Source organism: Elgaria multicarinata, chromosome 9, assembly GCF_023053635.1.
Source record: "Elgaria multicarinata webbii isolate HBS135686 ecotype San Diego chromosome 9, rElgMul1.1.pri, whole genome shotgun sequence".
NCBI lineage: Eukaryota > Metazoa > Chordata > Lepidosauria > Squamata > Anguidae > Elgaria > Elgaria multicarinata.
Genome location: NC_086179.1, coordinates 40,501,502 through 40,528,188, shown reverse-complemented (window position 1 = coordinate 40,528,188; position 26,687 = coordinate 40,501,502). Strand labels below are relative to the sequence as shown.

At 43.1% G+C, this 26,687-nt stretch overlaps 1 protein-coding gene across 1 annotated transcript; it reads left to right on the top strand.

The window, feature by feature from the left end:
• On the top strand, nt 1-24,808 carry ERP27 (endoplasmic reticulum protein 27). Its single transcript, XM_063133681.1, has 6 exons — nt 1-62; nt 1,955-2,092; nt 12,962-13,078; nt 16,018-16,143; nt 21,127-21,324; nt 24,559-24,808. Exons 2-6 carry the CDS (start codon nt 1,991-1,993, stop codon nt 24,604-24,606), a joined length of 591 nt encoding a protein of 196 aa, XP_062989751.1. The 5' UTR covers nt 1-62; nt 1,955-1,990; the 3' UTR covers nt 24,607-24,808.
• The last annotated feature ends 1,879 nt before the right edge of the window (nt 24,809-26,687 follow it).

The following is a 26,687-nucleotide window of genomic DNA, read 5'->3' as shown; positions in this document are numbered from 1 at the left end:
AAGTTGGCTGTGAACTTTGTTTCCAAATCAATTGAAGGTTTGAGAATTGGAAGAAATTGAAGGTTTGAGAATTTTAGCTTAATTAGAGGCAATTTCATGAAATGTGTATGTAACTTTCAGAAGACCAGTTGTTAATACTTCAGTATAAAAATGAACCAGAGTGAAATTATCCTAAAATATTTGTGAAGTTGCATGTTTCTGGTTTTCTCCCAGAGTTACATTCCTTCTGAACTTTTGTGTATATTGGCTAATTTTTTTACTTGAAATGTAAAAAGTTTTCCATATCTCCTTTCCAAAGATGACAAACATTGTCAGTTAATACTGCGAGTCTTTTTTTAGGTGCTATGATAGATGGGTAGGAACAGATTAGGAAACAAAGAGCTACCTATATATGCTCCACTAACAGACTGATATCATTATTTTTGATGGTGGAGGTTGTAGGCTATATTCTATGTGTATGAGCATATCACACTCATGATTGATTATTCTGGATCCCAGAAGGATGCAATCAGTACTTAAACCTTAATACAGTGAATATTACAACAGAAATATTAATGTTTTAAAGCAAATGTTTCAGCTTCCACCTTTTTCAGCTGCTCTGATATGAATCAAAATGATACTGTAATCAGTGTAAGAACATAGGAAGCTGCCTTCTATTGAGCCAGACCAGTGGTCCAACTAGCCCAGTATTGTTGCTGCTGATGGGCAGCGACTCTTCAGGGTTTCAGATCCTTTCCTAGCCTTACCTGGAATGCCAAGGATTGAACCTAGGACTTTTTGCATACAAAGCATGTACTCTACCATTGAGCTACAGCCACTTCCTGAATATTATTCAGACAGTACCTGATGCCCATGTTTTAGGAACTATTCACCTGCCATCTTGATGGGAAATCATCGTAGTCAGCAAGCCCTGCTCAGTCTTTCGAGCACAACAGATGAACAGTTTGAAAGCTACTTCTAAGGTTTCATATATTTTAAGGGCTACCAAGTAATCCTCTCCATGGAATACCGATTCATCTGGAATAGGGACCCTGAAGTAACTTGTAATGTATGACTACAAATAGCCACCAGATGTCAGCATTCTTCCCCTAAATGCTTGCTGAGAGCAAAAGGTCTGAAGAGAATCTCAGGAATCTCTCCTGTCTATAGAATTACTTTCTTATCCTTTATTTGGTTTGTTAATGCTTTTTTGTTTTGTTTTCACTTTTTGTTACTTCTTTGTTATTGTTGTTCTCCACGTTGTTTCTTTTCTTTTTATCATCCTATCTCTCTCATTTCCCCCTTCTGCTTCTGTATGGTTTTATTCAGGGCATTAGGCTGAGTAGGGTACAAACAACATACTTAAGAGAGACAGGGCCGTGCATGCCAGCCTTATCACGCAGTTCCTGACCTCCCTGTGTTGAGTGGGGGCTTCTATTTGCGTTTGCTTGCACGTGAGTAGGAGCCTCTACAGGGCCAGGGTGTACCAGAGTTTCTGACAGCTGCAGACCTCCCTGTTTAACTCCCCAAGATCTGAGTGTGTGAGGATATTGAGGGTAGGCCTGGCATGTACTGCCCTATCCCTGTTAATCAAGTTGTTTCTACACAAGTAGAAGAATAACACCTGAATACATGCACCCCCTGCACCTCTTTAAGAGCATATAGACTACAATTGGTTTAATATTCATTCTCTTTCCCTGAAGTTCACTGGGCTTTAGTTCTGTGAGGAGGTCTCAGATGGGGAATCAAGTTGTTGTTATCATCTTGGGGGCTCACTAATCTTTATTTGCATGTTGTTGTTGTTGTTGTTGTTGTTGTTGTTGTTGTTGTTATTATTATTATTATTATTTTTCAGCATCTACACCATGACCCACTATTCTTTGGGGAAAGCTATGGTTTACAGCTGATGCACGTTTGTAGTATGGTATAATGCCCTACACTTTTTATTTTCTCTCCCTGCCGCTCATTTTTTCAGGATTCAACGCAACCAGAAGTTTCAGAATTCCTTGCTATGGTAGAAAAAAATCAAGATGTACCATTTGGATTCTGCAACAGCTCTGAAGTCCTTTCTTATTATAATATCACAACAAATACCATCTCTGTCTTTCGAAAGGTAGGTTTTCTGTCTTGTGATTCTTCTTCCAGGAATGATACTCCAATGCTGTTGTTGTCAACAATATAAATTGTTGGGGGTCTCTTCTTCAGTTTTAATCGTAGTTGGAATCAATATAATACTCTATTATTATTGCATTTATATCCTGCTTTTTTCCCTCCAAGAAACCCAAGGCAGCGTACATAATCCTCCTCTCCATTTTTATCCTCACAACAACAATCCTGTGAGGTAGGTTGGGCTGAGAGTCTGTGACTGGCTCAAAGTCACCCAGTAGGTTTCCATGGCTGAGCGGGGACTAGAACTCAGATCTCCCAACTCCCAGTCCAACACTTTAGCCACATTGGAAATATGAAGAAATATTTGTGATAGGAACAGGATGAGGCCTGGAATACTCTAGCAAAGAAAGAGGCACAATGAGATCAGTTAATAAAGAGAATAGTTTCTCTTTCCCTCTCTTGCTCTCTCTTTAAGAAGGCCAAAATAATATTTTGGAAGGACCTTAATTCAATCACCACTTTGCTAAAACAAAGATCATGGCTAGTAATTATTTTTGTAGACTGACTGGCAAGTCAAGTAAGACTTTTCTCTCTCCCCCACCCCCTTTTGTTTAAGTTAGGCCTTTGGCAGTTGCTAGAGCCTCTACACCAGAGATTCACAACTTCTTTGGGTCAGTGGGCACATTTGGAATTTTGATACAGCGTTATGCGTGCATTCACAAAATGGCTGCCATGGTGGGCGTGGGGCTTGCCCATTGATAAAATGGCTGCCATGGTGGGTATGGCTGGTCACAAAACACGTATTTCTCAGAAGGCAAGACTAAAAGAAAAGTCAGTTGCCAAGGAAGCGTTTTGGGTGATGCATTTCCTCTTTTTTGGCAATTTATAAGTGGCTCCTCTAAAGCTCCCACTCTCCACAATCGTCTATAGATTAACACAGGGGTGTGACTCTCCCCTTGCATCTCTATACAGCACAAGTCATGTATATCTGTGACATCCAAGCTCACATCAGTACAGAAAGTATCCACCATCTATATTAGGACTAGACTGGTTTGGGCAAGCTACCAGATTCCAAGTTGATTTCAGCTGACTAAAGAGCATAACCTGGTCCAGGATGCTAACTAGCCGAGGAAGTTGCTACCAGAATACCCACGCAAAGTAGCCTGAAGGATTTCCTGTGCACGTCTATGACCTGAATATCAGGTTAGCCAGTGGAGGCTGTGTTTGTACACCCACTCCGTTCCTTCTCCTACCTCAGCCAGGAAGTAAATAAGGGCATTGTTAGCTTTGCCACCTCTCAGAGAGGGGAAAAAATATCTTCCTGACCATAGCTAATTTGCAGTTACGCTTTCATTTTACTGTTTAGCCATTTTAAAAACTCCTCACTATAGAATATTGAGGCTAAAGGCAGGAAAGTTGAAAGTCGGTAAGAAAACACTTGGCCAGACTGGTTCAGTGGCAGGGAGGGCAGACAGGTGAGGCAAAGGCAGAAGATATATACAGGTGCAGAAGCATGGGTTGCCAGCACTTGGGGCAAGGCAAGTATTGCGCCCCTAATCTGTGGACCTTTAGCGCCCCTTGAGTCCCTTCCACCAGTCCAGTATTGAACCCCGTACCCCCCACCAAGCACATGTATTATATTTTAAGAAAATACTGATCTATGTAAAGTAAAATTAATTTAATACTAATATACCAGTACTTACATTTATTTAAAATCGCCTGGTTTAAATATGTGCAAATTTTTCAATAACAGTATTGAAATCTACATTGAAATCTCTCTCAATTGACAGTATTGCTAGGTTACGCAATCTTTCTTGGGTCACTGTAGATCTCTGACGTTTTGATTAATTTTTGAGAAACTTCTTTCACAACTGACAGTTGAAACAGTGATAGTTAGAAAGATTCTTAGGCCTTAGCTAGAGCTAAGGTTTATCCCGGGATCATCCCGGGGTCATCCCTGTTCATGTAAATGACACACAGGATATCCCGGGAGCAGGCAGGGACGAACTCGGGACGATCCCAGGATAAACCTTAGGTCTAGCTAAGGCCTAAATGTCACAACAAAGTTTGTCAAACTCTCTTGCAGCTTCCTCTTGTACACCCACCGAAGCAAATCTAAAGCTGTCCAGTTAGCAATCTGCTCATCAGGATTGACTTCCTTATACAAGACAATGTGGCGCCGATCATAGCTGCAGCATTCAACTCTGTGTACTTAGCACATGTGTGCTGAATTTGTTCATTGATAAGATCATCATTTTTCCCTTTGGCCTTCTGAAAAAAGCATGCAAGGAAAGCAATATGCAGCACAGATTACAGGAGAAAACACCAACCATGTCCTTAACAAAGTCTCACCATTGTCCAAATTCTTGTAGAACCAATCCTTGGAAAATTACCTGCCATCACTGTCTTTTGGAAACAATGCGTCCTTATTCTGCAGTTTCACTATCCCTCTCTTGACAAGTTCAGTTTTAAAATTATTATCCACAGTTTCTGGCCAATAGCCAATATCAGTGAAAACTTGTAGGTCAATACTCTCTGGCAGAATATTTGGCTGAGCAGAAGTAGAAGCATCCTCAGGCAAAGCTGTCTCTACTTCTAAAGCAACAACAGGAATGTCCACTGACACTGGAGCAGGCTCCTGAGGCTCCTGTTGTGCTGCTGGTGAGCCTGGTGTACTTTCAGCAGTGTTCACAAGAAACCTCTCAAGGCTTCCAGCTAGCTTAGCTTGTTGCTCCTGCTCTGTCTTCCCCCTCTTCCTGCATTGTCCACCTGATTCTTTTTTATTTAGCATCATGGCTGATATGATGACCTTGATATGATAACCGATCACCTTGCAGGCTGCATTTCCTCCCAAACGGGCCTCTCTAGCACACGCGTCACTGCTCTGTCCTCCTTCTGGATGACTTAGAAGGTAGCCAGAGCAGCAACGCATGTGCTAGAGAGGCCCGTTTGGGAGGAAATGCAGCCTGCAAGGCCTTCCTGACCTGACAAGAAAAATGCTGTAAAACGTTTATTTGCCCTGTCTACACAGTTGGATCTACACAGATTTTTTTTTATTATTTATTATTACTATTTTCTTTCTTCTTCTTTTTTGAAATTTTTGCGCCCCTAAGAATTTTGCGCCCAGGGCAACTGCCCCTGAGGCCTCCCCCCACTACGCCACTGTGCAGAAGTGTTGTTATAAATCCAACATAAAATCACATTTGCTAATCTCTATTGGGCATTTTTTCAGGGGTTAAATGTACAAACCACAAAGAGCTAATCCAAACAGGAAGATGTGATGCCAGTGGGTTGATACTTCTTCAGATTGCAGGAAGAGGAATGCATGCTTGAATGCTCTCTCATGTTTACACACCCACCCACCTACCCCAATACCAATCCATGGAAGCTAGCATGTCAGAAAGTAGTATTCTAGGTAGCATAGTTTAGCTGGACATGCCAGACTTCTACTTGTAGGGAAGGTATTTTTTTTTACATCAAGCAGGCATCACCCAATCTGAAGTGGTACACTCCAAGAAGGACTTTTTTAAAAAAAACTGGAAGGCTCACATGCTGCAAAGCGAAGTACTACCCTCCAGTGCCATCTTTATTTAGGTTCAAAGGAATAGTTTTGTGTTTTGGAGCTCAAGTCCCCTCTCTCTCTTGTACTTAGATTCTTTGGCAACTGACTTTTCTTTTAGGCTTTTAATTTAGTACTGGAAGTTAACACTCTGAGTCACTCTCATCTTTTTCTTAGGCCTTAGGTAGCTAAGTGTCCATGAAGAGGGGATTACAGAGAAGGGCATCTAGATGCAGGGTGGGATAGTCCCCAAAGTGACTGGAATTATTAGCATTGTCAAGAAATTGGTGGTTGAAGAACCACTTCCAAAGAAGGCACTATAGAAATAAAGTGATGAATAAAGTGCCTTACAGCTCTTTCCAGCATAGCTGGTGTTTGCAGCTCAAGGCTAATAGCTGCAGCTGGCCCATGCCCAGGTCAGCCAAAACCCATGAGTTTTGTCGAAATGGCTAACTGATGAGCACTGTGTGGGGCAAAACCTGAAGCCACTTCCTTCCTCAAGGTTATCTATCTAGAAGTGTTTTCAAGTAAGACTTTTCCTGCTGTTGGATCACCATAGAAATGTAGGGTGGCTGTCTGTGGGGCTTCCAAATATTTGCGTCGCAAAATCCCACCTGGGTGCCTTTTTGGTTCAAAACAATGAACACAGAAACCGCATCAGGATGCGAACCAAACATAACACTCCCAGCACCCTCTTTGTGCACAAGCCTTATAGTAGTCCAGATCAAGCTACTATGACGGAGAGGAACAGGTTGAAGCACTTTAATCTCCAGTTGAGTTGCCAAGGTGGGGTTTTTTTTTGACCCATCAGAGCTCTTCTACCTTTACCATCAATTTCTGACACAGATGAAGTATTTCTCACCACTTCAATTGCATGCAAAGAAAGCTTTCACCTGCTAAATTTTAGATAGTAGTTAAAAGCACAGGAGCACTGTTTTTTTTGGGGGGGGGGGAGTAGGAGTAGGGATGGGGAAGCTAATGCATCTGAATTGCATCCATTCCCACCACCAACACCACCAATCTCTACAGTGCTTAAATTATAAGAGGCCAGAACAGTGTCATCTCCAGTTTTTTATTGGGGTGGGGGTGGGCCTTAGGCAAGACATCCTCAATGGGCCTCCTCCCTCAATGAGTCTTGTCTTCTCACTGCCATTGCCATCTTCTGCCATTGCACCTCATTGTCTTTCTCATTATTTCTTGGCCCGTCTATATGACAACGGGATTGCTCCTCATTAAATATAATCCCGAATTTTCGTTGATTCGAATCTAGGTAAAGAGCATCACACTGCAGCAGCAAGAGCAATTTATTTCCTTAATTTTTTTATAGTGCAATGATAAATGCACATGTGCGCATTATTGCATATACGATGCTATGGAGTAGAGATGATGGAAGCTATAAATTTTATATACAGAGCTCCGCAGATTCATATAACAGACAAACCAGGAGCATGGGGGAGGGGGAAGGAACAAGGCAGCAGAGGAGGATGCCCGTTCCCCCCTATTTGTTTTAATAACCTCTCTCTGCGGAGCTCCTCAAAATCAGAGAAGTCAAACTAAAAACAGTGTGAAGGAACGAGACAGCGGATAGGTGGGAAATTGGCCAATCACGTCCTACCCTCAAAGCACCGCCCACATGTGAAAATATGATTTAACTCCCCCAAAGACACATAACCATGACATGGTGCAAACTTGGATGTGATCCAAAGTCACTGTAAATTGAAAATGCCAATATACGCATTATTGTGTTAAAAACCGGTGCTACGGCGAATGGACAGCTGCGTCATGTGTCCTGAAACGTGAATATGCGCATTTAGGTCGGTGTAAACAAGCTGTATGGGCAAGCCCTTGCTTGATAGGCAAAGAGCCAGTGAGCAAGTAAGCCATGGCATCTACTGCTCCTCTTTCTCACCACTTCCATTGTCTGGGCCAGAGCGAGAGGCAGGTGAACAAGCAGTTTGAAATGGTGAAGAGGAGGAACAACTCTAGGGTGCTCTTGTCAGGGGGCTCCTGCTTAGGGTGACCATATGAAAAGGAGGACTGGGCTCCTGTATTTTTTAACAGTTGCATAGAAAAGGGAATTTCAGCAGATGCCATTTGTATGCATGTAGCATCTGGTCAAATTCCTTCTTCATCACAACAGTTAAAGATGCAGGAGCCCTGGCCTCTTGATCATATACAAAAGAGGGCAGGGCTCCTGCGGCTTTAACAGTTGTGATGAAGAGGGAATTTCACCAGGTGCTGCAGGCATACAAATGACACCTGCTGAAATTCCCCTTTCTATACAACTGCTAAAGATACAGGAGCCGTGGCCTCCTTTCCCTATGGTCACCCTACTACTGCTGGGCTGTGGGCCCTGGGCAGCTGTCCAACCATGATGCCAGCCTTGGACCAGAGGGGGCCTGGTCATCTTGGCTACCTTTTGTTTTGCATTCCCCCTCTTTGCTACCATTATCAGAAGTTTACGGAGGTCTCAATTTGGCTAAAATTTGGAGGCATGAAATAGTAGGGCTGTGGGTTTTATTAAAGATCCCTCTTATATTTTCTCACAGAATTTGGCCATTGCACCTTTCAGATAAACTCTTAAAACTCTTTTCCTCTTAGGGATGTGGCTCACCAGTGGGGGCATTTTGCCTCATGGCTGGACAGGGTAGCTTTGTTATGCCTCCATCTGGGATTTTAAAATGGCGTCAAGCACATTTAAAAGGTAGAGGCAACTGGTAAGCTGTTTGGAAAGGGAGTCTCACCTTCCCTCACAAATATATGAAGCATAATTAGATTTGGAAAGTGTATTAGGATGACTCATACTTTATCCATTAACATTATATGTAATTTCAACAGGTGCTACAAATGGAAACCAGATTTAACTGGATTATTTCCACTTGGTCATAATCTTTTTCTTCCAAAGGCTCTTCTAAGCTGTAGTGCATGAGGTGAATTAAATAAATTATTTGATTGTGGAAGGCCATCACCCAGGATCCCATTCCTTGAGTCCTGTTTCTCTTGAAATGGTTATTTATGTGTGGCAAACAAATGGATGCAGCCAGAATTAAACTAGGTCGACAGTATATAAATACAGATTTTCTACTTGTCTCGCAAAAAGTTGAAGAATTTATATAGGTGGTATTTTTTTCTTCTTACCTTGAATAAACTTGGAAGAAAGAGCAAAAGGCAGGGGAAATGAGGCAGAAACTTGGACTAAATACTTATCCCTAGAATTATGAAGACTCACGCAAATGAAAATGACTGCAATAAATCATTCATAAATGACTACTTAATCATTCTTTACACTGCAGACCAAGAATAATCAGGTCAGAAGAATTAGAGCATCAGTGACTGAAAGGCTGGACAGGATTCTCAGCTGGTTTACAGCACAATCCTATACATGTTTATTCAGAAGTAATTCCCACTGTGACCACTGAAGCTTAGTTCCAGGAAAGTATGTATAGGATTATGCCCTTAAATGGAGAAGTTAAAGGAATGGCACCAACTGCCGTGATTGCTCCCTTCTTGTAAAATGTACAACAGAAGTTTATGGCGTTGGTCCTGATTCAATGTCCTTTGCCTTTCAGTGAGGCAAACATTAAGTATGGTTATGTAGTAGAACAGAGATTCCCAGACTTTCTCATATTAATGGACGAAAAGACTCCCATCTTGACTAAATGTAACTAATGTTTGTCTGTACACAGGTTCCCTCATTAGTAGCGCAATCAGACGAGTGTTTTTTAGCACACTTATTCCTCACCACTCACAGATGTTCGTGGGTCCTTTTGACGATGCCATTCGCTTCCCATGTGTCTACCACTCCTTCTGGTCTTTTTTCTGTCATAAAATAAGACAGAGAAAATCCCTTTTGTGTGTGTGTGGCTGTAACGAAACTTGCCGCCATTTCCTGCTGTGTTCAGGAGAAGCAGAGTGTTAAAAACTCCCACTAAATGGGCCATGTGGCCATTCCTTGCTTCCTCTTCCTTCCCCGTGTGAAAAAAGAGGAACCTGCTCGTCCCTGTTTTGGGACAGAAGCAGGAGGCAAAACAACGGTAGGGAAGCACGATTCCTTCCCCCACCCCACAGTTGATGAAGCTCATTCACCTTCCTTGCCTACCATACATTTCCAATTAAATCCCCTGTCTCCCAGGATTCTCTTTGTCATGGGCTGAATTTCCATTTGGGGCAATTTTTACATCTGCTGTGGTACTATGAATGACAAGGCAATCCCATATATTGACTTCAACCCCCCCCCCCCCAAAAAAACCTTCTGTTTCTGATGGGAAAGGCTCTCTGCACATATTCAGAAATGCTGTGCCTTTAGGTTGGTTTTTTTAAACCCTCCCCCCTACACACACACACACACACGCACGCACGCACGCACGCACGCACGCACACATGTTTAGTACCAGTTTAACACTCTTTATTTTCTATGGAGCTGTTTTTCTTTTACTTCCAAGGTGGTGAGAGAAGAATTGGGAACCCTTAAGCCTCTCTGATAGAGGTGTACAAAATTACGCATAGTGTGGAGAATGTGGATACGGAGACATTTTTCTCCCTCTCCCATAATACTAGAAACCGGGGTCATCCCATGAAGCTGATTGGTGGGATTCAGGACAGATAAAAGGAAGTACTTCTCCACACAGCGCATAGTTAAATTGTGGAACACACTACCACAAGATGTGGTGGTGATGGCCACCAATTTGGATGGCTTTAAAAGGGAGTTGGATAAATTTGTGGAGGAGAAGGCTATCAATGGCTACTAGTCCTGATGGCTAAGTGCTACCTCCAGTATCAGAGGGAGTAAGTCTATATACACTAGTTGCTGGGGAAGATGGGTGGGAAGGTGCTGTCGCACCATGTCCTGTTTGTGGGTCCCTAATCAACAGCTGTTTGGCCACTGTGTGAACAGAGTGCTGCACTAGGTGGACCCTTGGTCTGATCCAGCATGGCTCTTCTCATGTTCTTATCATGGACTGAAGATAGATAGACACTTTAGGGTGCAATCCTGTGTATGTGTAGACAGAAAAAAGTCCTACAACTCCGAGCATTCTTCAGCCAGTGCTGGCTGAGAATGCTGGGAGTTGTAGGCCTTTTTTCTGTCTACACATGCACGGGATTGCGCCTTTACAGTCAAGAACTAGTACCCAGAGAGACTGTATGGAAAAGAGGACTGGTGGGCAGAGGCAGACCTATCTCCAGAAAAGGTAACACTCCCATATTAAAAAAATCACAAAGATAGGTGCACACTTCCTAAGTTTGACATATCGAGCCCAATGTTTTACCAAGTATGCCCTGTTGAGCCGTGCATCGGTGAGATGATTTAACAAAGCATCTAATTGTTCCCCTGGGATTTCTTGTTTTTGTTTCCTTCCTGCCTGTCTATCATGAGGCCTGTCAATAAGGTAGATCCAGGAAGATGTCAGAAGGAGATCTTTCCCCAAACTGTGTTTGTGGAGCCTGAATACTCCCCCCCCCCTTGATCTGCTGGAAAAATTCCTCTATTTATTGGAGAGGCTTCTTGCTTGCACAATGTTTCCAGGAAATCCACCCATGCTTGTGCCAATGTTTATTAGGTTTAGAAGTAATGAAATAAGCAGACGAACGTTTTCAAAAAACTGACAGATTTAGATCGGTTTAAGATCCTCTTTCCAGAGGTCTTACAAATGGTTATCAGTGAATTCCCCTTGTTTCTAGAGTCCAGGGCAATTTAATGCGACTGATAATAACCCACCTCTAAAATCTTCCACAGTTTCTATTATGCCCTTTAGTTAAGGCAAAGGGATAAAGGAAATGGTTGCTTCAAAGTTTGGGGACTAGTGAATACTATAATCATCATGAAAATATTAGGAAAAGTACGTTTAGCTTGAAAAAAGGAGGCTAAGGGGAGACATGATAGAGATGTACAAAATTATTCATGGTGTGGAGAATATGGATAGGGAGACATTTTTCTCCCTCTCCCATAATACTCTAATCTTTTCAGTCAGTCCAATTTTATTGTATATAACCATAGGTTTTTACAATCTTAGTGCAACAGCAACACCATAATACTAGAAACCGGGGTTATCCCATGAAGCTGATTGGTGGGAGATTCAGGACAGATAAAAGGAAGCACTTCTTCACACAGCGCATAGTTAAACTCTGGAATTCACTACCACAAGATGTAGTGATGGCCATCAGTTTGGATGGCTTTTAAAAGGGTCTGGATACATTTGTGGAGAAGGCTATCAATGGCTACTAGTCATGATGGCTATGTGCTACCTCCGGTATGAGACAGTAAGCCTGTATACACCAGTCGCTGGGGAACATGGGTGGGAAGGTGCTGTTGCACCGTGTCCTGCTTGTGGGTCCCTGGTTGACAGCTGGTTGGTCACTGTGTGAACAGAGTGCTGGACTAGATGGACCCTTGATCTGATCCAGCATGGCTCTTCTTACGTTCTGAAATTGTAGATAGGAATGCAGCGTGTGTGTTTATATGGGGGAAGTGAAATGAATGTGTTGGCATGTGTTGGCAGGGCCACATGGCAATTGTGGTACAATGAGCCTATTATTTATGGAGTGGGGCAGTTGAGGGGCAGAGTCCCAGAGATCTGATATGTGCAGTGGACAATACTGAAGTGTGCAAGTGCTCATTGTGATGGTCCCCATAGCCACACCCTGAAGGAGAATCCAAACATTCAGGTATCTGTGTTGATCCATATGAACAAATCAGTTCTAGCAGTTTTCATCTCCACCAGGAGTAGTGCTTTGTAAAGATAATTGGTCTTAATTGCCCATTTGACACCAGACCACCCTCAAATACTTTGCATTCTAACATGGCATGGTATATAGTTGTTGGGAAAATTCATTTCCTCCCAGTTACTTGGAGGACCGAAGCTAACCTCAGAGGGAACTGGGAATTCTGAGTGGGTGGAAGTAGCCAATGATGCTAATAAAATGATGCTAATAAAAAACTGCTGGTACTGCGTCCCTGTAAACCCTGGTTCTGCTACTCCACTAGGCATCTGGTTAGGGATCATACCATCCAGAAAGAGGGGAGGCAGGTATAAGTAGTGTACTGAATTTGGGTGTTTCCAGATGGAGGCTCTGAGTGCTACCGGTCAAAAGGCATTGTGCATTTACTCTGTTTGTCCCTCCTGTTCTGGTAACATAAAGGATGGAAGAAGCAGTGGGAAAACATGGGAGGGTTGCAAGTGGAAGTCGAGGTCTATCACATGAATGAGGCAGGGTGACTGCAAGATAAAAAGGTTCACCTTTTGTTTTGGAGATTGGAAATGGGGAAATGATGACTGACATAGAGCAATGACACTAAGACGATTTGCTTTGCTTCAGGTGGATAACAAAAGGCAAGATCTGGAACTCCAAGACATTGAAGAAATTGATGCCGCCAAGCTGAGTCGTTTTGTCGTGATCAATGCACTCCGTTGGGTGACCGAGTACAACCCTATGGTAATGAAGGACTTCTCTAAAACATGCTGGGGTTATTTACACATTTGATTCCCACTCTCAGTCCAAGAGCAAAGGCATGGACTTAGTATTAATACTTCTAGTTAGGCAGCACTTTCTCTTTTCTTAACAACGCAACGAGTTATTTGTCTATGGAATGACAACACCACCTCTGCTCCAGACAGTAAGTTCTTTATTTATGTAGGTCTAATGTACTTCCATCCTGCCATGCAATTCTGTGCTTTAGCACTAAATGAGAAAAGCTGAATACTCCTATTTATACAGGTCTTAATCCTAGAACAAAGGGAACTGGTTCCTTTGAAGGAAAGTAGAGAGGTCCTAGATCAGTTTTGGGTCCCACCCAAGCTGAATGCATCCCACCACCCATTGGTTGACAACCTCTCTTCCCCCCTGTCCTCCTTCCTTTTGTGTAGTTTCAAACAGCCAGAAAAACAACAGCAGGTGGCTTGTTGGGCCCCTGGTGGACCACCATAGTGGACTACCATAGTCAAACAGGTTCAGCTTGGCAGGTCACAAATTGTACAAAGCCTGTTGTAGATGCATGTAACTGGCAGCTGTAAAGCACTGCTTGGATCATCCATTGACTCCATCTCACTAGGCAAAGCTCCAAGTTGGAGACTGTGGGTCCAGGGCTGCCATACCCATGACTGAAGAGCATACCCACACTTCTTCGTCTTGACCATGGGTTTATATTTTCTGCCTTTCAATGGTAAGCCACGCCCAAAGTGGCTCACAATAACACATGCTTATTGCACATCATATAAGGCTACCAGGCAGGTAACTGCATCTTGGCTCTGTATGTAAGAAGCTTCTCTGGCTGAGATTTCGCCCCACACCATGGGTCAACGGGTGGAGAACCACCCAGGTGTGTGCAACTGTCACAAATTCTTCTTTCTTGGTTAGATAGCCTCCTGATAGGCTTTCCTTGCATTTTCTGCATGCTGCTTCAGTCTTGCCATCTTGTATGGACTGAGAAAACTGAGCTAGGAGCTTGAAGGTTGGAGTAAGCGGACCTCCCACCATGCCAAGGTCCCAATGCTCTCAAGCTGGAAGGTGCTTCGAGAAATGCACTCGCTGACCTCCTCTTGTTACTTCTGGAATCCTCTCACACTTTCCTCTTTTTCATAGAAAAGCTGGCAGAGTTTGACACAAAGTCTCTCTCTCTCTCTCTCTCTCTCTCTTTCTCTGTGGTTATGTGTGGCACACAGGGAAGCAGTAGGTCAGCTGTAGGCTGTCCAGGCCCCTGTTTGGATTGTGGGAGCGGCTGCTGCAATTTGGGAAGAAGGCAGCGGGAAGGGAGAAGGAAAAGTCAGATGAGAACTTATCCACCAACTGGAGACTATGCAAAGAGACCATTGGCAGGGCCAGATGACTCGAGGGCTGTTCACAGAGGCCCAGTGTGTGCTGCTCAGTCGTCCCGTCTCCGAGTGATGCATGGAAAGCTCCAGGCCTTCTTTTTCTGCTAGCCTCCAGTCTGCTCAGCCTTGTGGCTTTCAAACACAGTTCAAAATGATGTTCAGATATTTTCCAGGCTTCTGCTCTCTGTGTGTGGTTTTTTTAAAATAAATAAATAAATGTTAATGGCAGTGTCAGGGAGTTCTTGTGACAGCATTTTAGTGTCAACACTTCCACAGAGTTCTCCACCGCTCAGTTCATAGGGTTTGCGATCTGACTCAGAGAGAGCCCTTGATGCCAAATAGCAAGTTTGATCCAATTTATGATTAAAATAAAGAATCAGATCATCACCCTCATCATTTTTTTAATGGAAATACAGAATTTCATGATAATTAACGTATGTACATGTAGTGATAAAGAAAATATGTTTAAATGATTAAGAGGCATTGGCAATGAAGGTGTCGTTCTTATACACAATGATTTGGGAACAAATCCCATTGAGTAAGTCCAAGTAAACACACAAAGGGTTGGGCTGCAAATGCTTGACGGTGCTGCAGTAAAATTCAGGACAAGCACAAAGAAAATTAACATGAAAGGAGAATTGGGATCTACAGACTCAAATATGGATTGTAGAAAGTAAAAAAATTGCAAAATGCTAAAGAAAAAAAATATTCAAAGGAATTTTGTCTTTTTGAATGTTGAACTCCTCCATTAATTTTGGTCCTGGATTTGAGTTCTTCTGAGGAAATCTTGAGTTTCAAGATCCTGACCTGAATTTTCACAGCTTCTCTTTGTGTGCGATGAAGGATTACCATTTGCCTGCACTCTCCTTTTGGCCATGTCACTCACACGCCATGTGCAGACATCAAGGGATGAGTGGGTGGGACTGATGGGTTGCACAGTGAGGAAGGAGCCAATAGCATGGTCCCGCTCTACCTTTCTCCATTTGTTGCATATGTTGAGAAGATGCGAAGAGATGGCTCTTCTTGAATATTCTTTTTCTTGAATCTAGACCATCGGGCCCATATGTGAATACGTCATATTTGTGAAGTTTCAAATTGTTGTTTTCTTTCTTTCTTTCTTAAATTTATTTATTTATTTATTTATTTATTTATTTATTAAATTCATATACCGCCCCATAGCCGAAGCTCTCTGGGCGGTTTACATGTCAATACTTTAATGTCAACACTACACATAATGTGTAACATAAAAAGGAAATAACTTGACATTGATCGATTAAGCAGGCCAAAGCTCAGACATAGCAAAGAACATCTGGCAACCTGTTTTGATTCCCTCAGTGCTACCTCATTCTAGAACTTGCACCATCTGTGCTCATTGCTTCTCTAGACTTTTAACTCACTGTGTTCTCCCCTTATAAATGTGAGGGAACAATCTCATGCTTCTGAGGGAGTGACTCACATTTTGAAAACTTAAAGTTCCAGGGCATGGAGTTCTGACATTGACCCAGGCTGCACATTCCCTAATCAACGTATTTCTTCATCTCTTTTCTGATGATATATTGGCAGACTGCAGTAGGCCTCTTTGATAGTGCTGTTCAGATCCACCTTCTCTTGTTCACTGACAAGTTGTCCCCAAAGCATGCAGAGAGGATTGACAAGTACCGTGAAGCAGCAGCCCTCTTTCAAGGGGAGGTGAGTTTGAAACGTTCTGGGCCCACCTCATGAGGGGATTTGGGGAACCCCCCAAGCAGCCATTTCTGCCAAAGAAGTGGGAAGGATATCACCTTTTATGTATTTATTTACAACAGTACATAAGAAAATAAAATAAAGCATAAATATAGCATAAAATATAAATATACCAAATTTAAAATAATCTAGACAACTAAAAACAGTTTCAATAGAATACTAGCATAAGTGCCCCCTTATATGCCATTAAATGCCTGGGAGTAGAGGCTAGTCTTACGGTGGTGCAGGAAAGACGACAGTGTTGACGTCAGGCAGAACTGAGTGGGGAGAGGTCATTCCATAGTTGGGGGGCACCACTGAAAAAGCCCTCTCCCTTGTTGCCACCCTCTGAGCCTCCCTCAGAGGAGGCACCCAGAGGTGACCCCGAGATGTTGATTCCAGTGTCCAGAGGATGAGAAATGCAGAGGAAATCACTATGTATGAGGAATGCAAAGGCGACAATGAAGCATTAGCAGAATATTCGGGTGCAGGTGAGTGATATTCTAAGAAACAACTCTCCCCAAAACCAAAAAGGATAATCAAGCATTACGCTATAAAAATGGTGTATGTATAGATCTAGATCCAGACTTAGTCATATCTAAAGTAGACCCACTGAAATTAATGGGACATAGGTTAGTCATGACTAAGTCTGGATCCAACCGTGTGTGTGTGTGTGTGTGTGTGTGTGTGTGTGTGTTTATGGTGATGGGATCCTTCTTAATACTGACAGCCAACCTACATTTCTATTTTATAATATTTGCGGCCCAATTCAATTGTGGAAAAGAACTTGGCAGCTGCAGCTGCTGTTCCATTTACCTCTCCCAATGTCTTTGAACATTTCATATGCCCTAAGAACTTCCTCCAAGTGATGGCACAACTCTCCCTTGAACTTGCCAGATGAGCTGTGATGAGGACTATGAGTCAGAATTTCAGGACTGATATTGCTGGAGTTTGTTGTTGCTTCTATTTCAGTGACTGCCGTAAACACCGGGGGCTACAGGTGATCTCATAATGGATTCTTTCCCCCATCTTTTTTAATTCCAAACAACTTCTACACAAAAGATGCCTTAATAGGGTGAAAGACCATGAGGTGTGCAGGATCAAAGCTGCTGTATGTTTGGGCAGGAGCAGGTCCAACTTTCTCTTCCGTAGCTCTAAGGAGCTATCATACCGAACCATATTAAGAATTGGGGCCTTCTAATGGTGTAGTCTGTCTGCCATACTCTGGTCCTTGCCTACACTTGTACTAATTAGGGAAGAGTCAAAGCTCAGTGGTAGAGCACTTGCTTTGCATGACGAAGGACCCAGGTTCAATCCCTGGCATCTCCAGGTAGGACCATGCAAGATTCCTGTCTGAAATCCTGAGAGCCAGTGCCAGATAGTGTAGACCAGGGGTACAGAATCTCAGACCCAGGGCCCCAAGCCAGCACGCCATAGTTCCAATTTCCCATCACCAGTGATCATTTGATGGCTCCCTGGATGCGGTGGAGGTTTTCTCCCCATTCTAAAATGTTGAAATTATTGGGAATATTGCAATTTTGTCTGCAAGTTGCAGGAAGGGAGCAGTGTTGCAGTTAGTTAATGCATGGGGATTTAGACCACAGCTAGCCTTATGATCCCTGCTCCACCCCTTCCTCCTCCCCTCTCTGACCTTCCACCATCACTGGTAGCACTTGTGTTTGCTTCTGAACACAAAGAAATAGACTGAACAAACTTTCTTTGAAACTCTATGCTTACATTTTTAGGCAAGAATATTGTGAGTAAAGCATTTGAGCTTTTCTTCACCTAGGAAGGGTGTGCTCTCCTTTTTGGCGATTTGTGCGCATGTGGGACCAGTAAATGCTCAATCTGTTCTGCTGTTCATCTTTTCTCTGCTAACTGCCTTTTTAACAGGAGGCAGCAATACCAAATAATTCACACCAGAACTGTCACACCTAAAGCTTAGTTATTGACTGCAAGAACTTTAATCTAAAACATGCTGTTATTTTTTGTATTTTGGCACTGCTTCTTTTTCCTTCGACCCTGACCAGCACTGCAATGTGCCACTTGAGAGCTTTTTTGAAATAGAATTCAGGCCATGGGCTGAAACGGGTTCAATACCTTTCGTGTAGACATTACTGAGCTGGATGGAAGAGCGCATGACTTCATACAAAGCAGGTTTATTTGCTACTAAAGGGACCTTGTCTATTGCTCCACTGACTTGTAATGTGGAAATAGAGGCTGACCTACGTCGCAAGATTATGGCGGCTGAAACGAGCTACAGTGGAACATAGGAAGCTGCCTTATATTGAGTCAGACCCTTTGTCCATCTAGCCTAGTATTGTCAGCACTGACTGGCAGCCATGGCTCTCCGGGATTTCAGGCAGTGTTTCTTCCGGCCGTACCTGGAGATGCCGGGGATTGAACTTGGGACCCTCTGCATGCAAAGCTGAGGCTCTACCACTGAGCTACATCCCTTCCCTCTTTTACCATTTCACCATGGGATTCTATCCTTCCAGGATGGCTACCAGAACTCACTCCCAGTACGAAAAGTGGATCTTGTAGAAGAGCAAGTTTAGCTAGAGATGGGGAGAAATGAAGTAAATGGTTTGGGAATGCAGCAGCAGGAAGGGGGTCCCACCCATTGAAAGGGTTGGGCAGATCGCTCTAGTTTTCTGCTAAGGGAAGTGTAGCTAAATAGTGGTTCACTTCAGCTGCCGAGATCATGCAAACCAGTGTTCCGAACTATGGGGATTTTTCAAGGAACAGGACCTGATAGAAAATACTGGCTAGGTCTGCTCTTCGCAAAGACGCGACCTTGCTTATAATGACACTTAATAAGAGAACTGCGCTTTTGCTCTATTACTCCGCATCATGTCTAATGTAGCCTTGGGCTGTACACAGTCACAGTGAATCAGAGAAACGGCGAGACAAGTAGCAGGCCAGAAGATCCAAAGATAGAAGGCCAAAATCTCGCAGGACGGGAGTAATGCTTACATTCGACTTAAAGTGCTCATCCAAATAATCTCTCCCCTCTTTGGGTTTAGTTGCCTGGAAAGCATCCTTTGCTTACACAGTGAAGTGAGTCAGTCCCCTCTAGCTTACGCTGTGCTGTTTCTTCATCACAAGTCTGGCAAGCAAGTGCCCAGATTTCCAGCTGGCAATAATTGGTCAAGGCCATTAGCCTACATGGGATCAAAGGCAGAGCATTCCCTGCACAGCAGGAGTTTTAGATGAATGGCAGGAGGAGACGGGGTGGGGTGGGGAGTTGTGCAAAAGAAGTTGCATAAATTTGAATGCATCCTTCTATGGTATGTGATCAACGGTAGTTTGGAAATGGTAGCTTGACTTTGGGGGGTTGTGGGAAAGGGGAGTGACTTAGAAGTAGCATCCCCCACTTTTGAGTTCCCACTTTGCCCCTGGACCCTGCCTGTCAATTGTCCTTGACTCCTGCTGTTCTTTGAGGTTCGCTATTTTGTAATTAGGGGCGAGTTCCTTTCCTCCTCCTCCTGGTCTTTCTAACTTCATATATATGATTATTGATAAACATGAATAATCTTTTCTCACTTCTATTCATGCAAAATGAAATGTGCAGCCAATAATTTCCTCTGATTAGAGCAAATCATCCAATAGTGTTCTCCTCAAAGAAATGTCCTTTGAGGTTGGTCAATTATAGGAAATGCATTAAATTAAACAACAACAACACTTTAAGGAATTTTGGAAACCTGTTCTTGAATAATATAGAATGCTTTACTTTAAAGCACCACATTAAACGTGATATTGGAATAGTTTGCATCAAGTATTTTTTTTTTAAAAAAACCCAGACACATTTTTATGCAAAAAGAAAACGTAAATATATTAAAACAAGATAATATTGGCAGCAGAGTATGACAAACAGAATATGTTTTCCATAGTGAATCTTGTTTTTTCCAGCCCAAATTGGGTTATGGAATTCAGTCTCCAACTTGTGATGAGGTAAAGCACAGATGGGGAAACTCTTTCAGTCTCAGGGTCAAATTCCATTTCAGAGAAGCTCTTGGGCTGTGGGTGGGTGGGGCGTATTCTGGCGATGGGTGGATGCTGAGGCAAAGGCAAAATGGGTGGGCTCAAAAATACAAAAGAGACCAGGAGGCTATCTATGCATGGGGAAAGCCCCATGGTGGCTGTGGATTTGTGCCCTGTCGGTTAGATGATGCAGGTTCAGGTTCTCAGCCACCGCGGGGCTTCCCCATGATGCTGCGGTTTGAAAAAGGCAGGTATTTTCCCTGAATTTTTCAAAGGGAGCGACATCAACACGGCACTTCCACTGTCTAATGTCACTGCAGCCAATCAGGGGCCAACCTGGGGGCGGAGTCTGGTGGGAGGTGACCAATGGTTGGTCGCCTTCTACCAGGAAGAGGGCGGGGCTGGCTCCAGGACCTGGATGACCGCTCCCCTGCACTCCCTCCTAATCCTGACACCACCCCAGGAGACGGGAAGGGCAGAGTTGAGGATGCAGGCGGTGCCCACCTGGCACCGTGAAGACAGGCGCCTGCATATTGTAGTTTAAAACTCTTACTTCTAGTATCTAAGCCTTAGGAGAGTCAATTCAATCTTTCAGAATGTGTGTGTGTGTGTGTGTGTGTGTGTGTGAAACTGCACAAAATCGGAAAACGTCCCAATGATTGGTGGTTGGGGGAAAGGGGGTGGGGCCAGGGAAAGGGAGTGTATCCACCAGGGCAAACCCAGAGGGCCAGATTTGGCCCCCTGCCTGAGGTTCCTCACCCCTGAGCTAAAGTTTCGGGGTAACAATTCAGGAGCTTAAGGCCAGTCTAGGGTCATCATCATTCTGTCTAATGGGACCTCCTTTGACCTCTCATTAATACATGTCTGTGTGATAATTTTATTTGCCTTGGTGAGCATCTCAGGACCTTTGATCATTTTACTTGCCTGGGTGAGCATCTCAAGAGCTTTGACATTCTCTCCTTGTAGATTCTTTTTATCTGGGTGGACATCCATGTAAAGGGCAACGAGCGGGCGATGTCTTATTTTCACTTGAAGAAGTCCCAGCTGCCTGCACTGGCTGCGTACCACACTCCTGACGAGGAGCAGGCTGTGCTGCCCCTGGAAGAAATCACTGTGGAGGCAGTAAAGGAGTTCTGCAATGGCTTCTTACAGAGGATGAAAGAGGTGACTACTTAAGTGACTCCTCTGCTGGCCTGTCACAGCTTTCTGCTCCATTATCATCCCCACCCACTGTTTAGAAAAGTTCTGCCCACTTTTTTTTACCTCTGTCTGGCTTCATGCCTGACAAACGTGGTAGAGTTCAGAGCATCCCTTTCGGCACCTAAATAATGAATTAAGGGCTATGCTTGATGTGTGGTAAATGTGTCTTTACGTTTAACCTGCGCGTTGTAAAAAATGCAAATAGCAGCAACTGTGGGGGATGATTATTGGGACCACAGCAGGTGAGGAGGAGGAGGAGGTGTTTAACATTTTCCTTCCCTGCTGAAGTGATAAAAATCACTTCTTTGAAGCTACTTTTTGCATGGGAAGGGAATTCCCCATTGCTGCCTATGGGGGATTTTCTTCCAATGCAAACATTTTATTTATCCACTGCACTTACATTCCACTTTTTCCTCCAAGGAGCTCAAGCAACATACATGGTTCTCAGCCCTTCTCCATTTTACCCCCAGGAGAACTGTATGAGGCATGCTAAGCTGGGAGATGGTGACTGGCTCAAGGTTACCAATGCTAAATCTATACTAGTGCTGCCAGGGCACATTACGCATTCTGTATACTGCTTTTCTAGCATTATTTCCCACTTTTTATTCTTTATTATTCAAAATACCACAACAGATGTCATTGTGTGTCCTACAAGCGAGATTTAAATGCGGAAGAGAGTTATAGCCCACCATGATGGGATGATATGAAATGAGGCGTAGATCTGGCCTCAGTGAGCTTCCTGGCTGGGTACGGGTGTGATGAACCCATATCTCCCTTATCCTAGTCTGAAACATCAAGGCTGCATCTGGGAAGGAAAGGGTTAAAACTCCCCCTCAACACTTGCTGAGATCCCAATCATTATCAATCCCCCCACCTTGAGTAGCTCGTTTGCATTTTTTTAAAAAAAGAATGCACATGAAATGCAAAGATAATGAAGTTCATTTCTCATATGGCAGGAATTGTCTGGCTCTCCATGTTAACACTGTTCTGGTTCCTTAGCCGATGGTAGCAGTGTGCTTGCACCGATGGATGGCTATATATTGCCATCTGTATCTTCTCTTGGCTCCAACTAAGAACCATAATGCATCTCCCCCTGGGGTGTCTCCAAGACCTGTGTGTATAGTCATCCCAGGGGGAAATGCCCCTGGGGAAATGTTCTCCCTTTATTACATTTATATCCCACCCCATAGCTGCAGCTTTCTGGGCGGTTTACAATTAATATCTTTGAAATTAATATCTCACCTACGTGGAATTGCTTCATCTTCTGAAAAGTTCTGCCATCTCAAAAGGCTGAGAGATATGTGCTAAAAAATAACAATCACCAAACATGCAATTCTAGGATTGGAATATATTACGCAAATTGGACAAATGTGAATGATTATTCTCGGTTTGTATGTTTTCTCCTCTGCTTACACAGCTTGTTTTTGCAACCTTTGGACATTTTGGCTTCCGTTGTTTTGTTAATTTCTCACGGATTGGGAAAGGAGGTTTTGGACTTACGGAAAACTGGGGAGCTGTGGTGGAATGTATGTGTAGGAGTTGGGGCACAAGGACTCCAGACCATGGGGAATGTTTTGGACCTGGCATAAGCAAAGTTGGATCATTTCCTTGACAGAGGCAGCCTGCTGCTGTTGTGGAGGAGGTCATCAGCCTTTACATTGTAAACCGTATTATGAAGGGCAGTATATAAATGCCTGGCATCAATTAAATAAAGACTGTGCCCTGTATCCCCAGAGCTGCCTGGCTGCCAGGCAAGAACTCACTAACTGATTTGCTTAGGATAAATCTGTCAAGTTCGGTCAAATTCGTTTCTCATTTTTCCAATCTTAGGTCCAGTTCCAACCAAACTTTGAGAATTCTTCTTTAAAAAGAAGAAGGCCACATGGAAATTTGAACCATGCATTTTTGTATGCCATTTTACCTAGCGTACATATTGGGCACTATTGAATGATGTCATTCTGCTAATGCAAACTACGTTGCGCTAGCGTAAGGGATCTCTGGCATAACACTAATAGTGTCAGTTTGTATGATGGGATTCCCTGGAAAACTCGTTGCATAGGCTAACACTATTGACCTTGCACTAGAGGTCCCTTATGCTAGTGCCACTTAATTTTCATTAGTGGAATGACATCATTGGATATTGTCCATTTTTGGCAAGTAATTTTCCTAATATAATGCATTTTAATGCTATTTTCACAAATATATGCATTTTTTGTGCATGTTTCTTTGAATCTCACATTTTTGTAGACATGGTTTGAATTGAGAGCTGAGAATTAAACTTGAAATGAATATTTATATGAATATTTATATATGATTTGTGCTTTAGGGCCTTCAATTATGTTTTAAATGTATCACTTGCCATCTCATAACACCATAGGAAGCTGCCTGATATTGAGTGGCACGTTTGGTCCATCTAGTTCAATATTATCTTCACTGCCAGGCAGCAGATCTCTAGGGTTACAGAGGACGTCTGTAGACTCTAGGACGTCTTTCCCAACCTGATTCAAAGATGCCGGGATCGAACCTTGGACTCCCTACATGCAAAGGATACACTTTACCACTGATCTTCAGCCTTTCCTGTCAAGAGAAGGGGAATTCTGTTTTGACGGACATCTAGGCTTGCCTTTCAGCTGAGTGCTTTTTCTCAGTGGCCTAGTTTGCATGTCAGAACAATCCATGGATAACATTATTCAGATGACAAGTGGGAGTGAGCATGCATGCTAGTTCCTGTGCGCCCACCTGTTCCTGCTGTGATAACCTGGAGATGCTCTGTTGTTTAATACGACATCTGCACCCACAACCCTGGGTTGCTGGGGGCAAGCAACCTAGAGTTTGAACTCATGGGTTTTAACCCAGAGTTCTGGGTTTGGATGTCATGATAAACAACCCAGGGATGGAGCATGTACAGTTGCTCCTGCTTATCGTCTCACCAACCTACAGTTTGTTAACCATCGGTTGTTACACTATGTGAAACAGATCGGCATGTCTACAAAGACAAAGGTGGTTTGTGAGAGATTTCCTGCTTTTAGATGGCATGTGCAAGTGTTGTTGGGATAAGTAAAATGGGAGAAGAGATACCGGGAGGAAAGGATTAGTTGCCATCAGCTGCTCTAGCTAGATCTCAAGTCTTCCCCCCCTTCATATTTCCATGAAAAATGGTGATGTTGACGTGGTTCCCTTTGTTCTGTTTTGTTTCAGAAAGAAAACCCTAAGCCTGAGGATAAAACCTCCAGAGAGGAACTCTGACTTCATCCCAAGCCTTTAACAACAACATAAGTCCACTGTAATTCTATTTGTTCTTTGTGGAAAAATAATCAACGGCAACTCAATAGTCTGGAGATCCCTTACACAACAGAAATATGCCAGACGCAGTCAACTGAGTTCAATACTTCCCCAGTCATTCCATAAATGCTTATGCTGTCTTTTCCATTTTACCAGTTCCATCTTTTCAGTATTACTCTTCAGTAATTAGGACTCTATACTTCTATTGCAAGTGATGGCGCACTGGCTACTAGGATATGGTGGTGGCCTTATTGGATGGGTTGCCAGGCAATTGGAAGTTGAAAGTATTGTCTGTTGCGTAACTGGGCATGTGTAAGCCATGTAAGATTCATGCCTTGAATATATTGGGTACCTTGTGAGTAGATTAATATTACATTTAACATTTTGTATGGCTTCTTTCCAACAATTGGAGAAATGAGTCATGACATAGTCCCATGCTTGCTTTTCATATCAGAGCTTTCTCTAAATACATATGAGTTGATTTTATGCATATCACCTTGCTAATTTCTTTCATTAATTTAATTGAAAGGTGTTTCTGGAGGGGTTCTTTCTGACCTTGACCAACCTTAGGTATTTCCTAATGTACAGGATTTTTCACAGTTCTGCTCCCCACAACCTTTTTGAATAACCCATCAAAATTATTGGTGGGTGTATTGAAGAAATTGCATATATTTAGTGCTTCTGTGTTTAAAATGAACAAAAAGCCCAAGGGAAGGATACACCAATTGCAGGGGAACATGGGTAGGAGCGTGCTGTTGCACCGTGTCCTGCTTGTGGGTCCCTGGTAAACAGCTGGTTTGCAACTGTGTGAACAGAGTGCTGAACTAGATGGACCCTTGGTCTGATCCAGCGTGGCTCTTTTCAGGTGTTTGTAAGGAACATATAGGATGGATGTAAACGTGCAAATGTTGGAACAGATCATAGAATAGTAGAGTTGGAAGGGGCCTATAAGGCCATCGAGTCCAACCTCTTTTAAAATTTTTTAAGGCAGTTTGAAAAAGACTATGCATTTTGTATGCATTTATTTCATTTTTGCCTCAGGTAAACGAGGTTTTTCAGGTTCTTACATTTTGTGCTATAAATTTGTGTGACCTGAGGCGATGATTGGATTCAATAAATGAACATTGTGCACTATGGGAAGTGGAGCCTACCTTGGCCCACTTCCCACATCCTTAAAAGCAATGGTATGCCTCTGCCAAAGTTTAGTTTTGGGACCATGACAGACAATCCAACTTGAACGCACGTGCAACAAGAGGTGCAGGTTCAGACATCAACTTTTTAGAAAAGCGAAATGTTTTCACAGAAGCGCCTGTGAAGAGAGACTTTGAGTAATGAGCTTTGTCTTAAACCTTATTATTATTTGTTATGATGCCAGTCATCGTACAAAAGAGAGGGATTCAAAATAAATGTTTGCCTTCGGGCTTACATGAAATGCCAAGGAGAAGAACAAGAGCTGCAGGGCTGGGAAGGAGACAAGCGATCAAGGAGAACATTGGATTGGCAAAGCCAATGAGATGAGAACATTTTCTGCACAGGATATTGACTTGATCAGCAAAATGATATTGTTTACTAGTAGTAAAAGGAAGAGAAAATGTAACAAGCTCCCTATCTCTCATGTCATTACTGTATCAGGGGCCATGTTTTGGTATGTTGCTGTTAGAGCAAAAGAAATCACAGTCCCGTGAAGGCACACCATTGGAAAAAGTTATGACCGAACTGGAAAGCCATTCACAAGAGGAAAATCCCTGATTAGGATATTAGGCAGCAACTGCTCAAAGGCCTTGTAATATTCACACATTGGGGGAATGTTAAGGTAGCAGAGCCCAATCCATGCCCATTGAGGACTACACCTGGATATATTCTTGTGGAAGACTGCAGGAAGTGCTGCTTCTATAGAAAGGCTTGAAGTTTTGTGGTTGTTTTTTTAAAGCAGAGTGCATGAAGTATAACCTGTTAACGGACTCCAGGGCCTTACCTTTGTGGGGCATGTGGTGTAGAGTTGAGTGGCTTTAACTGAAGTGCTTGTTGCTCTCATAATGTTGGAG

Bases quoted from the DNA above. Each gene is read 5' to 3' on its own strand.
- ERP27 (XM_063133681.1), top strand. From the start codon at position 1,991: ATGGTAGAAAAAAATCAAGATGTACCATTTGGATTCTGCAACAGCTCT. The intron at 16,144-21,126 runs GTGAGTTTGAAA...CTCTCCTTGTAG, and splicing joins CAGCCCTCTTTCAAGGGGAG to ATTCTTTTTATCTGGGTGGA. The intron at 21,325-24,558 runs GTGACTACTTAA...GTTTTGTTTCAG, and splicing joins TCTTACAGAGGATGAAAGAG to AAAGAAAACCCTAAGCCTGA.